This window comes from Chelmon rostratus, chromosome 5 (assembly GCF_017976325.1).
Source record: "Chelmon rostratus isolate fCheRos1 chromosome 5, fCheRos1.pri, whole genome shotgun sequence".
In the NCBI taxonomy this organism is placed as follows: Eukaryota; Metazoa; Chordata; class Actinopteri; order Chaetodontiformes; family Chaetodontidae; genus Chelmon; species Chelmon rostratus.
The window spans coordinates 4,236,136-4,252,729 of NC_055662.1; the positions used below are offsets into that span (position 1 = coordinate 4,236,136).

Consider the following 16,594-nt stretch of genomic DNA (forward strand, 5'->3'; position numbering starts at 1 on the left):
TTGCCACTTTTCTTAGGTTGAGAGAAGCAAGTGTTGTGAATGTAAATTTTTTTTGTGAACTAAACCTTTATCCGAGAGCACAAACTACTTCACTGAGAAGATTGTACTGTCATCCTCGTGCTCTCAGGTGACATCAGATCTAATTCTGGTCTCTGAATGTTTATGAATGTGGAACTTTGCAAAAATGCACCTAAAAAACTTAAAACATGCTTCTTGTGCTTTTAGCATTCTGTGCTTTATTAAAAAATAACTTTCATGGTGAATTCTCTTTCTGTATGTCTAGACCTCATTTACTTTCAACTAATCAATAAAACACCACTCCTACTTTACTGCCAGTATGTCTGTGCTTTTTTTTTGGAGCGATTTCAATTTATTTCAGGAAAGAAATATGAGAAATTGAGGCAATCATCATTTTATTTACTACTGCTGCACCATACAACACATAATCCTTACTTCAGCACACTGTAACAACACATGTAAAACTGAGAGCAAGATCTGCATTTACAATGGCTTTATAAATACAACTTAATTTGGTTTAAAAGTCAGTCACTTGTAAAAATCCTGTTACATTCAGGAGGAGTTGCTATGCAGCTCTGAATCACCTCTGCTGGCATTCTATGGCACGGAAGTAATCACAACCACAGAGTCTCTCGTGACGACGGTAGTTCAATTACAAAATAATGACAGTTATTCTGAAGACACTTAAGGAGAAAGCTGAGCTTTGACCCTGCGACCAACTGAGTGAGTCCCAGAAACCTGCGGAGCGTCGGCCCATCAGGTCCGTGTTAGTTTGTCCGGGGGCATGAATCCCGCGTCACCCAGAGTTCTGAGCGCCACCCTGCCGCTAGGGCGGATGGTGAGCCACGTGATGCTGCCGTTGTTCAAGCCCATACGTAACCAGCCCTCAGGAGGAAACTGCAGAGCCCTGAGAGAATGGAAGAAAGATACGAGCGTGTGAGTCTGGGAGCTACTGTGTCGTTACAGGCCTTATTCAACAAATCAGATTTGTGTGTGATATAATCCAGTAATTCATTTGGAGGATATTTAACTCCTGTCACATCTACCCAGATGTACTTAATGTCCCTTTTAATCAGACGCACAGGACGAGCTGCCACCAAGGCTGTATGTAGCAGCAAGAGTATTTACATTAAACAGGAATTTTCTATTTAAGGTTCCTTTAAGAGCACAGTGACACAAATGAAGCACATGTTCAGTCAAAAAAAAAATCTTATGAAAAGCATTTGCCGCATAGTTAAAAACACGATGGTCAGCAAAGCAAGAAGGCCTCGGCTGAGCCGTGAGCACCGAGCCTGCCGGCGACACAAACCTGCAGACAAAATAGCGGATGACATTGGCATGACACACGATGATCTCGTAGCTGTCCTCCTTCTGCTTGGGGTCAGCCCGGTGGATGTAGCGGCGGAAGGCTGCCTCAATGCGGGCTCCGTCTTCGTGGTACTGCTGGAGGACGGTAGAGAGGTTGAAAGCCACCTTTGTCACATGAGAGGGCTCTGTTCGAGCCCCTCAGTCAGTACAGAGTCAATACATGATGCTGCCGTGCACTGCAGGGAATGTATGAAGAGTTTCATTCCAAAATGAGGCCAACTGGACAGAAAACGTCATTTCTGCAAAAGGCTAATCATGAATCAGAATCAGAGGGCAGAAAACTGTCGTTGCACTGCTCTCTGAGGACAATATTGGTGGTTATAGTCACATTGGTGAACCATTTATGTTTTGGGGAAAGGCATTACTGAGTAAGATGTTTATATGGGTTCCTCACAGGTCACTTCCATTAATAATCCTGTTTTCATGCAATGAACTACCGTGTTCTAAGCTGTTCTTTCAGATAAAGCTTTTCTTTTTTAAAACAGAAACAGTGTCCTGGTTACCCTGGATTAGTGGGGGATCGATTAATCAATTGATCTCAGTGATCATTTTGAGATAACTCGGATTGGCTGATGCAAATATTTTTCTGTGTTCAAGTGAGTATTACATTAGTGTTAAAATAAATATTCAGAAATGCTGCTGGGGGGTGTGCACTAATGTTGTTTGTTATTTATTAATTTATATAAGTTCACAAATTTTCATTCTCTCTAAGAAACAAGGGGATGCTGCTATCTGCTGACACATGCTGTCAATAAGTGCATTAAAACTAAACTAACTTAATTTTTCATTCATGACTTTTTTTTTTCAAAGTGTGGTTTAGTTATCTGATTACCTGTGGACATTTTTGTTGTTGCTAAATGTTTTATTCAAAATAAGTGAACCCATGACAGAGAGCAGATCTGCTTAAGCAAACAGAAAAACCAACCTGCATGGCTCAATATCACTGGGGTAAGGTTTTAAGTGAATAAGTGATTATTATATAATAATAAGATTGATCCTGAGCTGCCAGACTCCTTTAAATGTTGGCATTTTGGAAATTAACTCTTCCTCTCAGCCATTCCTGTCGCAGTGCACTGATGTATTGGCTGAATTCTGCAGCTGTAAGCCTAAACAAGCACTTGACGGGACAACTGCACAGACACGTGGGCAGCAGAAAGTGACCTGAAGGATACGCAAATACAGAAAATGGGGCCTACAGCCGCTCCAGAGGCGGAGCGGGCGGAGCTTCTCTCACCACAGCATCAGGCTTCCAGTGAGTGACAGGTGGAACCGGCTCGATAGGCGCGCCCTCTCTCAGCAGATCACAGCTCAACAGCTCCACTCCTGGACCCGTATGACATTTGGAGCGAGGAAAAAAATGTTAATATGCACTTGTGAGGTTCAGCATCTCTGCAGCAGCTGTACAGAAACCAGGCTGCTAAACAGAAAAGAGCACCAGGACTCAAACATGATAAAGCATATGTATCTCAAAAAGTGTTATTAACCAACGACTTTAACTATGTGTCAAGCAGAAATGTATTTAAACATGAAAATGTAGCATTTACAGCAATAAGATAATGTTCTAATGAATGTTTGCCATCTCTTTGTATGGTTTTGGAGTTGAATAACAAAAAACAATATTACACCAATACTTACACTTTCATTTTTTTTGGTTACTGATATTGTTTGTCTAAAACACACAGCTCCTACATGCTGAAACAGTGCTTGGAGCGACAGAAGCCAACTTAAAGACCCCAGTGTGGCATCCATCCACTACCTGGGAGGTGTTTGCTGATGATGTGTGCAGTCTCTGTAGCCCTGGCCATGCTGGAGTGGATCAGAACATCATACTTCAGTCCCAACGCTGCCAACCTCTTGCCCGTCAGCTCGGCCTGCTCACGACCTGGAAGTGGAGACGCAGGGGTCATCATATCAAATAGTTGAGCCAAGCATCAGTGTGTACTTGTGACTGTTTACCCCCCCCAGACTGCTGCCTGCTCAACTTTCCAGGGGACATAATGAGCACCTAAAGGAGTGAGGATCCTCTCCTTGTCGCTGTTTCCGCTCAGGTTGTACTGGGAGTGCCTGATGAGGAGGATGTTGCGTGTGGCTTTTGGCTTGCCGTTGTCCTGCTCGGAGCTGGGGTCTTCAGAGGCAGCTTCTTTCTTCTTCCCATTGGACAGTGAGGATGGGTCCCTCCTGAAAAAGAGTTCAGACGAGCCGATTTTGAGATTAGAAGGGGCTTTGTCTCGCATGGTTAACTTGAGGGATGGACAACCGGGTTAACACAACGACGACTTAACATTGTGATTAGTTTGAGACTTTGAGGAACCTCCACACGTCTCGTTTTGAAGAATCCCCGCGACAAATTAAATGTTCACAATGATGTTTACAGCTGACAATAATGATCACTAATTAGATCCCACGGCACCCCTAGATTCGGCATGCAATTAAATTTAACAAGGTGTTTAACCAAAAAAGTCAATATACTTTCACCATGGTGGTTAGCCTATGATTAAATTCACGTCTATTAGTGAAGGAAGTGGAAGGAGGAAAACGGAGGTAAATAGCTGTACTAGCTAACGTTCAAACAATCAAAGAGCCAGGAGACAGCGCGTGCAGAGGCACGCACTTATCCCAGTTGAAGTCCCAGGAGTGTCCGGTCGGGGCTGGTGTGTGGCTGGAAGCTGGCTGCGCAGCTTGAAGGACGTTAAACCTCGACCACCGGCTGGTCGCCTCTCCACGCTGCTCACCGAAGTATCCGCGGGAGTCGGCAGCGGCGCCTGCTAACACTAGGACTGCAGAGCCCCCCGCGAACCCACAAATAAGTTTCAAAGTTTTCCTGTACGACATCCTGTGAGCCGCCGAACAAGCAAACTCTTGCTAGCTAATTAGCTGATCTTAACTGGTTTAGCGTTCACAAGGTGTAACGCTATCCTCCTCGAAAATGTATGGCTTTCTGTTACTAAATGCGGTCTGACTTAATTCTAGCTCTTGCAGAGAAAATGAAACAGGCTTTTTGTGATACAAATATCTGCCGGGCGGTGGATCTCAGCGGCAAACTATAAATATAGTCGGCACAAGACACGGCAAGCTAATCTGCGCTGCTTCCCAGAAACATTACGGTGGCTCGCCAGAGACAAAACAGTTGGCTTTCGCATTTCGCACAAATCCAGACATGTACCACTTGAGGGCGCTCTCATCCCTAAATAGTAAGCACAGTGTAGTAGTGCTGACTATGTTCCGCGGTCTGTTATAGACTGTAAACTCCATTCAGCATGCAACATTTTTGTGGGGCTAAATGTACGATCGTCTGAGACATCGGTTTACAATTTAATGCAGCACAAAACAACATTCAAGTTAATCAAAAAAAACAAACCCTTACAAGAGCTGCCCCTACTTCTTTACACCTTCCATTCTTTCCATATCTGTTTTAGTAATACAAGACTGTGGATGAATGGGTACAGTCATTTTAGCAACTTAAGTTTCATTTGCATAGATGCCCATTGGTCTACAAGAACTATACCGAATATTAGAGCGGGGGCTGACTATTTGTAAGAGCAATTATGCCAGTTTGGTCCGTGCGCGCACGCTTGTAGGCAAGCAAAGCAACTTTAAACTGCAAGTTTCTGGATGAAGTTTGGTGCTGCGCTCTCCGCCGAAAGAACACTGCAAATTCGGACCAGAGGTACCAGCAGAGCAGCCTCCAAATACTGAACAGCTAGAACAGCAATCAGTCCCCTTAAACTTTTGATGCTGGATGTATTTATTATGCAGCCAGATTTTAAGAGTCGCCGAGATTTTGCGAGAAAAGTAGATTTTTACATTACAAATGTCTTTGATAGGAAATGAGTGCAACGCGGCTTCGGATGAAAGGCAGGGCAATGAACATGTTTGGTCCGATCGGTTGCTCTTAAGGACGCTTGCAGGGTTTGCACACAGGCTCCACCTTTTCAAGCGGTTCAGTGACCTCACCAGTGGGCTGGATAGTAGGGTGGGATTTCCAGGCTCTCACAGAGTGCTGTGTATTCCTGCCTCTCTATCCTAGGATCCATGCAGCTTAAGCGATAGCAAAGACGGACTGGTTGTACCTTTCATAGCAAGAGAAAGGCCTATATACTGCACACTGGATCCCGTTTCTACATGCGACTCCAATCGGAATAAATAATTGAGGAATGTGGAAATTACAGAATGCCCAACAGCGCCGGAAAGAGATTTAAACCCACCAAATACATCCCAGTGTCCACTGCTGCCACACTCCTTGTGGGATCGACCACTTTATTTTTCGTTTTCACGTAAGTTTGCATCGCTTCTTGTTCTCGTTCGTTGCACGCCGGGGTTTTCACACACCGTGTGCCCCCAGATTACACAGACAGGAGTGGATTTACTGCTCCAAGTTTGCACGGGTGGATTCAGTCACTTAGGTAGATTAAGTGGTTTATATGAGTGCGTTTATCCCGACGGGGAATCTCGCAGCGGGTTTTGCAAAAAGCAGCCTTACGTGCTGCCTTCCTGTGCAGCCTCAGACAGACCGTGTAGCCATTCTACCTGCGAGGCAAACTTCCAATAAACCGTGCAAGTTTAACAAGCTATGATCGTGCAGGAGACCACAGTTCAGGCCGCAGATTGTCACTCTCTGTCGGAGAAATGCCGCAGGCAGCAGTTGGTACAGTTAAAATGGTTGCATTGGCCCAGCAGGCGGTTGTGTTTGATTCATGCACACTCGGCTGGGGTGGTTACAGTGTTACACAGCCTTCAAGTGGAGTCATGCTGCAGGAGTCCCAGCTTGGCTTTATTGCATCTACAGTGCCACCACTTATGGGCCACCTCTGACCAAGGCCAACAGGTCCTTGCCGCTCTCAAAAGCAGATATTAATTCAGTTCAAGTGAGTGTCTGTGTTCTGACAAGCAGGTGACAGTGGTTCATCCACTCCAGCTGCAATCAGGACGATTGCATTGTCAGGCAGCCTATCAGCCCACATCACAATCATGCAGAGGACCCCCCGCGTAGGATGGCTTTCGTCCCAGGCCGCTCCATCTGATGAATGAGGGACGCTGTAGGAAGGGAGATAACAGAGGGAGAGTGATGCCTCTGGTCTGAAGCATGACTCCTACATGCAGTCTCCTCCAGTGCTAACCCCCAGGTGAATGGATTAACACTGAAATCAACGCCACACTCAATCTCACATCTGCAAGGAGCCCTGAGGGGGTCTGAAAATCTGAATGGGAGCCTCTGACCTGGACTGAGGACAGTGGGGATAGGTCATCCAACCTACACAGAGTCATTTTGTCTGCCAAGGCGCTGCTGAATGTGATTCCTCACCCAGCAAGGGTGGAGGGTTTTACAAAGGTTTAAAGAGCTAGTGTCACTGTGGCTGATGGAAAGACATCACATGTGTAGATAACATTGCTTTATGTGCATAACAATCAATTTAACATAGATCTGTATTTAATATGAAAATATAGCCGTTGTGTGTACCATTAAGTCAGTTATTGCTTGTTGGCACAGATCTGTATCGGGTGCATAAGTGCGATGCAGTATGTATTCTTCACTTGTGTGAAGAATACATACAACAAGATTGGTCCCACCTGGACAAATGGAGCAAGAGACAGAAAATGCTTCAGCTACAGCCTGAGTGGTTTTGCACTGGCTCAGTCAATGGCTGAGACTGAAAGAAGCATATGGTGTTTGTGGGTTGTCTCTGTTGGTTGGATTGTAGCTTTAAAAACCCAGCACTCCTTGGCTTTGCCTAAACAAATGGCCTGATTTCCAAGTCTTGATTTAGAATGAACGTGCTATGATTTTAATAAGAGATCTGCGTTTCAGCCGGATCGGATCAAAAAGCAGAGGTCACAGTCTTTGCTGTCCGTAGGGTTTTTAAAGTAATATTAGTTCCTCTTTTACTGGGGTTCACTTCAAATTGACACATTAAGGTTCATCCCCCAGCAGATGGTTCCAGAGTGAGGATTAAGACTTTACGCCTTCATTTCCCAGCAAAAGGTCCAGAGGATTGAGTCGTGTATAATGGAACCCCCTGGGGAGCAGTGAACTAGGCCATGCCTCCTCATTCTCAAACACACATAGAGTCCATTATGTTGAACCCAGGCTAGTCTTGTCTTTGGCTGGAATTCAACGCTACACATTTACCGGTGCGAGCCACAGAACAGCGGCACGGCCTTCTCTAACATGTCTCAGCCAGAATTACATATAGAAACATTCAAAATTTCTATGTCAGCTTTGTTTGGCAGCCACATGCAGGGTAGAAACTACTTGTCCCTCATACACACTGACGTTCAGCAGAGCGCCAGGCGCACAAATCTGTGTATTCCCAGGCTGCAGTATGTTAAAGGTCTCAGTGTAGCCAGCAGGCTACTTGGTGTCATATGGGCAATGGAGGATGAGACCTGGGACCAGCACTGGCTCTCACACACACACACACACACAGTGTCCATGGCGTGTTACTGTGTTTGGCTTACTGACGCCTGACAGTTAGTGTTTCCCACAGAGATTGAATTAGAACACATTAGTACAGAATTATTTATATCTCCACAGCATGACCACGACTCACCACAAAAAATGCTGACGATAAATTAAGCTTTTAGTCACGGTTTAGCCATCATAATATTGTCCCAGCCTTATCTGGCTCTGTAATGAGATTCTATTATACAGCAGCTTAGGCCCCTCACTGTGTCTAAATGTGTCCCAGCTCTGTATGGCTGCACCAACGCTTTCTTTACCTTTCAGTAATTCCTCAGAACGGCTTCATCACTGGCCTTGACCGCATGCCAAGTGAATAACCTGTTCAGGAAACAGAACGGCCAGGCCGGCCACTATCATTTGTTGCTAAGCCTAATAGTCCGTAGTTTAGAGTAGGCACGGATAGACGTGTGCAAACTATCGATTGATCATGTGGACAAGACCAGCGTTCAGCAGTTTTTTTCGCGAGTGGAGGTGAATTATGAGGGCGGTAGTCAGTCCGAGAGCAGAGCTGCACACGAGAGCAGGCCTGACCGGATCTAATCTCCAGCTTCCACATATGTTTCCTCCTTTTCACTGTGCATCAACTGAATCGGACCTCATTCAGATCCTACCAAATTCATTGTTTTGTCGGAGGCTCTTGTAGAGATTTTTAAAGAGTTTTTTCTGATTTTGGTTGAGAGTGCTGAGTGGTCGTATAAGGGAAAGGTGGGTGATGACAGTCAGCCATGATACACTGTTAAAACAAGCGCTCCTATATTTAACCTTTTTGTACACGTGTGTACAGGACCCCGAAACGATTCAATGTAGAACCATTCACATGGTTAATTATGTAGAAGTTTTTTCTCAGAAATAAGGATGCAGACACTGATACAAAGAAAATGCATCTTGGTACAGGATAAAGCTGAGCCAAATATTGGTTGAACCTCCGACTAATAGCTCTGCAGCTAAGTAGCAGTTACAGGCTATAATTTCATTAGTTGTGTGTTTTTAGGAAGCATTAGCCAAACATCCCTCGTTTTAGGGAAGAGAAATGGGGGATACACACAGCATCCCCTTTCACCACTTTTATCCACCACTGTGGCCAATTAGCTAGTCGCTTAGCTACCGTTAACATTAGCTAAGCGACTTTCATGAAGTAAAATATCTTTCAGGAAACCTTCCCTTTCTACATTAGCTTCTGTACAGACCATATGTTTGTATGTTAATGTTACAAAGAGCTTGAAAGTTTCAGTTGACGGCGAACATTAGCCAGAGAGTGAAGTTAGCATTAGCTAGCTAGTGCTCATTTCATGGTGAAATGCCGATGTCGAAGCGGGTAAAGTGAAAGAGAATTGTCTAAATGAATTAGAGTGGAAAACCGGGGTTAGCCTAAATTGGGTTATCGCAGACTGCCTATAGGCATAGCAGTACGGGCCTCTTAATCATTAGCCGACGGGTCTAATATTGAACCTTTTTTGTGGCCAACATTTCTCTGCTTTAGGGATGTAACTCTGAGGTCCCTCATTGAATTGTCAGGATTGTGTAACTTTACATTCAACAGACGGGCAAGTTCAGAGGTGCTGATGTGTGACCCCACACCTGGTTCCCCCTCCGTGTCCCCTCCTCACTCTGTGGTTTAATTGAAGGTGCACTGATCCTGATCCGCATCCCGCGTGTGATTATGTATGCTGAGCTGCTGGCGTCTTTTTGTCAAGGGGTACGGCAAACAAGCGTGTAACCATTAATGCCTATCTGCCTGGTATTAGCATCCATTAGAGCCTCTGTGCTTCCTCCTGTGTGACGGTAGCGCCTCGATCATCTTTGACTGTAGTTGAATGGATTGTTGGTTTGTGTCGTCCTGTTTGCGCGAGTCAGCCCATCTTGGCTGCCTGATATAAATATTGCTCATGTAACATTGGGACTGATTTGGGTTTAGTTTGTTTGTTTAAATGTGTGACTGAGGATATATCTCCAAGTTTGAGATGTCGTAAGGGCAGAGAATTTCTCAGGAGGAGGAAATTGCCAGTTGACATGTTATTAATGTGCCCTGGTAGCTCGTTCAGTGGCTGTACTCATGAACAAGCATCTATCAAAGCTAGAAATCAGATAATCTGAGCTTCCCTGATGTGATCCCTGTGTACGGCACGCTGAGCGTTTGTCACACGCTCGCACAACTTTAACCTCCTAATAAGCCTTATAAAATGATTTATTGATTCCCATGAGAGTGGCACATTTCGGCTTATCAGTATCATCTTCAACATGTCCGACTCCTCTCACCATATTACTATTTTATCCTCACACACTGTCACATCGTCAGCTTTCAGCCCTTCAGATGAGGTGGATAAGGAGCTCTGCCGTCCTCGTGCCACGCAGAGGATAAAACTTTCATTATCTGGACCAAAAGTAGCTGATAGATGTATAAGATCACCAGGGCCAGAATATTCCCTTTGCCTATTGATAAAATCCATGTGGCGCAGTCTGCTGGTTTGTCGAGATAACTGCTACTCTCTTCTCTCACTGCGGATAGAACCAGCAGCAGGTCGGTGCAGTGTGGCTAGCTTTGTCAGATTAGATAGCGATGTAATTTCCTCTGTAGATCCTCATCCATCAGCACCTTGGAGTGAGGGCCTGCAGATTGACAATGGCGGCGCAGGGTTGTGTCACTTGTGCTTTCAGAAAGCACTTAAGTTGACAGGCAGTAATGAATGGAGAAGCGGTCTCATTTCACTCTGAGTTAGTGCAGAGGACGAGGCCACTGTTATTCACTGATCTTTTTATTTTTACTCTGTGTGCTGGTTTATGGTCACTATTCATTCTCATTGTGGTTTCTGGTTCACCACGAGGCACGTTTCCAACCTGTGGGATCATTACACGTTGGAGACCAGTCCCCTGTTCCTGCAGCTTCATGGACTTTAAGGATAATTCCAGTTTATTTCAACCTGCCGCATTTCCCAGAAATGTGGCTACTGTGGCTCTATGGTTCTTGTTAACTTTGCACCCTCCACCTCTGTTGTAGAGATTCAGGGAAACAAGAATTCATCGTATATCAGGGCAAGCTGCGAGCCTCCTACGGCTTTCCAAATGAACCCGATTGCACATGAATAATTTCAAAGACTATCTGAACGTGAACGTAAACACAGACAGAAGCCGCCCGATACACCCATCATGGTTAACTGCATAGGGATCTACAGCTGCGTGGTGTGTCCATCAAAAGACCTGTTTCCTTTTTCTAGAACATCGCGGTTAAGTCAGAGTGACTGACTTAATTCACTCTGAAGTGTTTATACTGACATATAGTCTGTCCCTGATTTCATTGATACAGAAGCAAAGCTCCTTTCACATTATGCTTCTTTGAGCGCCTTGTAGCCACAGTCTGAGCCTGATGGTTATTGGCCGTGCGAGTGGCGTGGCTCTACGGATGGCAATTTTGGTCTGTCTGTCGGTCGGTCAACCGCTTTGGTCCAGACTGAAATATCTCAACTATTGGATGGGTTGCCATGAAATTTTGTTCAGACATTCATGGTCCGTACTGCACTACTGCGCCTAATTACAGCCTTGTAGAGCCAGTAGACTAGACTTGCTGTTGACTCGTCTTGTTTTTAGTCTTCAGGGGTGGATGTAATCGTCAAATGCTTGAGTGTCCCTATGTGTCATGTGCTTGCTTCTGTGGTAGGATTAAATAAGAAAGGCCTCAGTTTCAGTGCAGAGTGTTATTCACACTCATCACATTTGTAGGCAAAACAAAAAGCTGTTTTAGAATGATCATCTAGTAAATGTCAGTGGCAGAGGCATTGAGTGGCAATGGCTTTGATTTGCTGTGTCGTTGTTGTACATCATAGAGAAAATGCAAACAGAGATAATCTTGGATGGATTCTGTTGATGGTTTGAAAACGTCTGATATTAACAAGCCTCGTTTCAAAGTCGTGGTGTTACTCCAGCGGGAGCTCAACGTGTCTGAATCTGGACTCTGTATTTTTAGCTGCTGACTGTTTGACAGTCTTGTTTGTGATGTGAGATTCAGACAAATGTCTAATGATCTAGGAGAGTGTGGTTCTTAAGGGACCTCTGAGTGGGACTGTATTGACTCGGAGAAAAAACATCACCAAACAGCTAATACATCTAACACACACAAACCAGTCTCGTCCGCCGTGGCCGGGAACGGCCATATATCTGTCGAGCCGAGGTATGCCCAGTTGTTGTGTGTCCTCAGGGTGAAGCTGTAGCGTAGCGCTTCTCATCGGGGGTTCAGGAGTCCAACAAAGGTCCTTTGAAGACTCAGAGGAGGACATCAGAAAAAGGAAGTATTTCATTTTGTTTGTCTATTATTGTTGTCTCGATGATAGAATTACTTCTGTGGTCACTTTGTGCAGATCATCACCTCTCCTGCTCTCAGGCCCAGCCTGCAGGTAGTCAGTGCACAAAGGAACTTGAACTGAAGATGAAAGTAACCCTGAACTTCCACCTCATCTACCCTCCATCGAGGTCCAAGTAGGCCTGAACAGCAGGCTGCGGGCAGGGCTTCCTAACAGCCAGAGCAGTCTGTCTCCATCGGTATTGATGAGTGAAAGAGAATAAAAGGCCACGTCTTCTAATCTCATCCCGTCCCAGCCGTGCTGTCACTGCTTGACAACTAGGTTAAGATAATGCTGACAGATCCTCTTCCCTGGCTCTCTACCGTGCATCCGTGAGCAGGGCGACTGCTTACTGTACATGACACACAAACACAAAGTGGTGCCAACTTTAAATTACATCAACCTTCAGGTCGAGGCAGGTTTTCCTGATTTGGTTCCTCTTAAATTTTCAACAAAATCAACAGTCACCTGCTCCACAAGTGCCTTTTTAATGATTGCATTTGACAGGCCATAAACTGGATTATAATTTGTTGAACTGTTCTAGGAGCAACACTTTCTTTACACACTTAATGAGAATCCCAAAATGCAAAGTGCAGTTATTGAAACAAATGTGTTGCATAATTCTTCAGACTAAATACAGTGTGTTTCCTGTTCTGTGGAAGGATTTAAATGGTTGTAACAGAGTGCTAAATCCCAGTAAAAAGCCATTTGCATAATAACACCATATGTCTTTAATAGGGTGAGCTCATTGTTTGCAGATTAGCGTGATTCATCATAAATGAATAAAACCATAAACACAATATGGTTTATTACAGCAGGTGATAAAGAATCCAAATAGTGCCTCATGTTTTTAGCATGATTTTCAAGCACATGTTGAGCTTAAATAGAAATCAGTGCTTTCTAAAATTAGCCCGTCCTCTTTCTGCCAAGCTCCGAACTTGTGTTTGCTTTGCTTGTGCACTCTTTTGTTATACGTGGGAGTCAGACAAACTTAATATGCCTTGAAGAACAGGAAGGAAATGTCTCATGTTTGTCCGTACGTGTCATCTCTATTCTGGATCAATAGAGTTCATTTTGTTCCCCGCTGCAGCTTGTGACTGTGCTCCTTTCTCTATGTCTATTTAAAGTCGTTTTGGTTTCTCTGAAGCAGTGACTTTCTGGAGCTCTGGCGCTTGCCAAAAAAGTAAATTGTGCCTTGTGATGCCATAGAAGAGCTAAATGGATCCATGTGGATTCAGTGCACAGCAGCGTGTGGGCGAAAAGTGCGGGAAAGTGCAGCGAGGTGCTCTCAGAGTGTGCTGTACTCCACCAGCCGAGTAAGCCGAGGCTGCCTGGAAAGTCTCCTCTCGGGGAACATGTGGGATTAATTTAGACCTCCAGCCTCTCCCTCCATGGGTGTCTCCACCCTGTTTCCCCTCGTGTTGTTTTGCCAGAGGGAGACCATGACTGGTAATAAGTAGAAACAGAGCTCTGTGTCTTAACACCCTCAGCTGGAGGAGGCTTTCTGAGAGATCAAGGAGTCTGTAGCAAGCTGGGGCTCCCAGTGTTTACAAGGGTGAAGCGGTGTCCGTCTCTGGGCGCAGAGGAAGACGGGCAGATAGACTCTGTGATTATAAGGGCAGGTCTTCCGCATCTTTGCCACTTTTTGAAGTAAGTGGTTTTAAAAGTCTGCGCAGATGAGTGGGCACGGCAAACAAAGCCACTGCCCATTCATCTGTGTAGTAGAGCTCAACCACTGTAGACCAATTACTTTTAGACTTAAAGGCACTATGTATAGAGTTTCTATGTTATTATAGCAATTGTTTGTGACCAAAGCAGGCAGCTGTTTCCGGTGTGCAGCTCTAAAAGCCCACTGTATACCAACTACAGACAGTCGTTTCCCTCAGGAGTTGGTAGAGACCAAAAACGGAGCTAAAAGGAAAATGGATATTGGTCTTAAAAGTTCGCCAGGTGGTCAAGAATGTGACTCCAAATGAATGCTGATGCTGCTCTGTATCTGCAAACAGGGTTCTGGTTATGAAAAAGCCTGCCATAATGTTAGTGTCGTGTTTGCAGCTTGTTCAAAAAAAGGTTGCTTAATGCAGGTGTAAGTAAAACACATTTGCTGTCAGTGTGATAGTTTGTTGCCGTATATTGTTGTTCTGATATATCCGTCTGATGCGTCAGGTGACATTCTATAAATACAAGTGGTCTCTCTCATCTTTGAAGCATGCATCCAGGGGGCTCTAGCCAGGCTTGCCTCTGTTAGACATTTGCCCAGTCCCTTTGTAGTTCACTGTAGAGGCGACCTTTATGCTGTCATGTCTGTCACATGCTATTATTTCACACCTCTCTGGACAGTTTATGAATAGGCATCAGTTTTGTATTAATATTCAGTAGACCTGCCAAATGTTGTGTACCATCCTCTGAAACAACGCCGTTCAGTATTTCGCTGTGACATTCAGGGAATTTTTTTTTTTTTTTTGGCTTTATCTTCTCAGAAGTTGTTTTCTCTCCAAAGGACAGACAAAACCTGAATACATTTGGTGATTCAGCGTGTTGTGCATTAGCTGCTGTTTGCCTTCCACCCAAGCCTCACCCTTTTAGCTTTCACCCACTCTCCGTCATCCACTCTCATATATGAAATTGTCATCGAACTCCTCTGGCACCAAAACACATATGAAAAGACAAATGCATCTGTGATTTGTTGTTTTTTATGATGGTTTGTTTGTCTATTAATACCCTGCCAATATGCTAAGCTACAGCTAGAATACAGAGACAGAGAGTGTCACCGTGAGCCAGTTTGTAGGTGGGTCACCGTGCTCCACCCAGTTACTGTGTAATCCTTTGGCAAAATATCTATCTAGAAGAATGACATCATGCTTGACAGTGAGGATATTTTAAAATCAGGCTAAATGCACAATGGACAAAGTATTCAGCCCTCAGGCCCTCACCATTCTCCAAGGATATCCAGGTCCATTTCCACCTCATACAGTGTGTCTGAGTGTCATATAGAGAGGAATCACTGCCTCAGTTTGACACTCTGACGCTAGTTTTGAAAAGTGTAGGGACTCAATTTGAGCTTGTGTTTGAGGTTCCAGGTCATCCTGTTTTAATAATTGAAACGACATATTTTAGGGGCATTGTTTTATTTAACTGCTTTTTCAAGCCAGTGAATGAGACCCACTTATGCAGCTGTGCTATTTTTATACACAGACAGATGATAGAAAAATGTGTAGTGAATTAACACCCTTGATGGTGTGGAAGGAAGTTGTTGACCACATCTGTGACAGCAGCACTCTGAAGCTTCTGCCGGAGAAAAGCCAGCCAGCTCTGAGCTGTGGATTTCCTCTGCTACGCTGTTGTCTTTGGCCCGGTGCTGTGCAAAATTCTGCAGGAAAGCCTGCAATTTTTGAGTGATATCCATGTCCAGCTGATGAAGTCATAGTTGCTCTGTCTTTGACTGGAAAAACAAGGACAGGAAGTCTGACTTTGGCTCTATGAGCAGACAATTGTTCACATCTCGATCATCAGTGACAGACAGAAACTACAGTAACCCACGTAATTGAGATAATAACAAAGCTGTTCCCTGGCTCCATTAGTTTTATGTACATCACCCTTTTTCACATCTTAATGTGACATGGGTTAGTCGAGCGCTATAATTGGTGGTCTGGATGTTTTTGTTGGCCAGTGTGCGATGTGGTTCTGCAGCTCTCAACATGCCCTGGGTCCCTCAGTATGCTTTGGCTCCATCCTGCCTTATCTTCTCCAGGGTGAGGATGTTTTCTGTTTGTTTTGCCTCTTGTCTTGGGGGAATTTATTGAGAGATGGGCTGGAACCCCGGGGCCTGACCTTTTGGGTAAAACAGTTTAATGCAAGCTCAGACCTCACACACTGACTGCGCTGCACTGGCAGAATTGTGCTCGGGCTAAAGAACAAAATGTCAACAGACCTGAAGCCAAACGAGTGATGGACTGAAACAGAGCCCTGGGTTTCACTGCCCCCCCTTAGTGCTATTTTACTCCAAATTTGGATCTTAGTTGGAGTCTAATCTGACCTGCACACGGCGTCGGTCTAATTCAGTGACCTGGCTGCAGCCTAAAACCATTTGATCAGAACTGACATGAACAGCAGACTTTGTTATTCTCAAAGGCTGTTGCACAGCACCACCTCACCCGCCATGTGCATTCTCAGCAGTGTGAATAATTGTCCTGATTAAACTGCTGTGGAACTATTAGCCAGCCGGCCAAATCCAGCTGAGCCCTCAAATTGTTTTAATAGTATTCCCTGTTGACATCAGCCGATGAGCCACCCTGCTCACAAAGGCCGGGCAGCGATCACCACGTCTGGACTAAGTTTGAGTATAAAATAATGGTGTCTGAAAAACCTGATCTTCAGTATCTAGCTGATGCCAGGGTTTGACAGATCCATGGTTGGG

General features: G+C 44.8%; 2 protein-coding genes across 5 annotated transcripts in view; one reads left to right on the forward strand and one right to left on the reverse strand.

The window, feature by feature from the left end:
- Positions 1 to 295: 295 nt before the first annotated feature.
- On the reverse strand, positions 296 to 4,478 carry pgam5 (PGAM family member 5, serine/threonine protein phosphatase, mitochondrial). 4 transcript variants are annotated; one of them, XM_041936250.1, is made up of 6 exons: positions 3,998 to 4,478; positions 3,392 to 3,564; positions 3,143 to 3,268; positions 2,621 to 2,709; positions 1,328 to 1,458; positions 296 to 925 (listed from the first exon to the last, which is right to left on the reverse strand). In XM_041936250.1, exons 1-6 carry the CDS (start codon positions 4,216 to 4,218, stop codon positions 775 to 777), a joined length of 891 nt encoding a protein of 296 aa, XP_041792184.1. In that variant the 5' UTR covers positions 4,219 to 4,478; the 3' UTR covers positions 296 to 774. The 4 variants fall into 4 exon arrangements, with proteins under 4 accessions (XP_041792184.1, XP_041792183.1, XP_041792182.1 ...); XM_041936249.1 differs by having other exon boundaries at positions 1,328 to 1,461; XM_041936248.1 differs by having other exon boundaries at positions 2,621 to 2,715.
- A 963-nt stretch (positions 4,479 to 5,441) lies between these two features.
- Positions 5,442 to 16,594, forward strand: part of zdhhc8b (zinc finger DHHC-type palmitoyltransferase 8b) — a 60,732-nt gene continuing 49,579 nt past the window's right edge. The window contains exon 1 of the mRNA XM_041937068.1: positions 5,442 to 5,660. Within this exon, the coding sequence (XP_041793002.1) occupies positions 5,557 to 5,660 (104 nt within the window). The 5' untranslated portion in view covers positions 5,442 to 5,556. The remainder of the gene's footprint in view (positions 5,661 to 16,594) is intronic.

Bases quoted from the DNA above. Each gene is read 5' to 3' on its own strand.
- pgam5 (XM_041936247.1), bottom strand. From the start codon at position 4,218: ATGTCGTACAGGAAAACTTTGAAACTTATTTGTGGGTTCGCGGGGGGC. The intron at 3,565-3,997 runs GTGCGTGCCTCT...ACTCTTTTTCAG, and splicing joins TGGGACTTCAACTGGGATAA to GAGGGACCCATCCTCACTGT. The intron at 3,269-3,391 runs GTGCTCATTATG...CTCCACTTCCAG, and splicing joins GAGGATCCTCACTCCTTTAG to GTCGTGAGCAGGCCGAGCTG.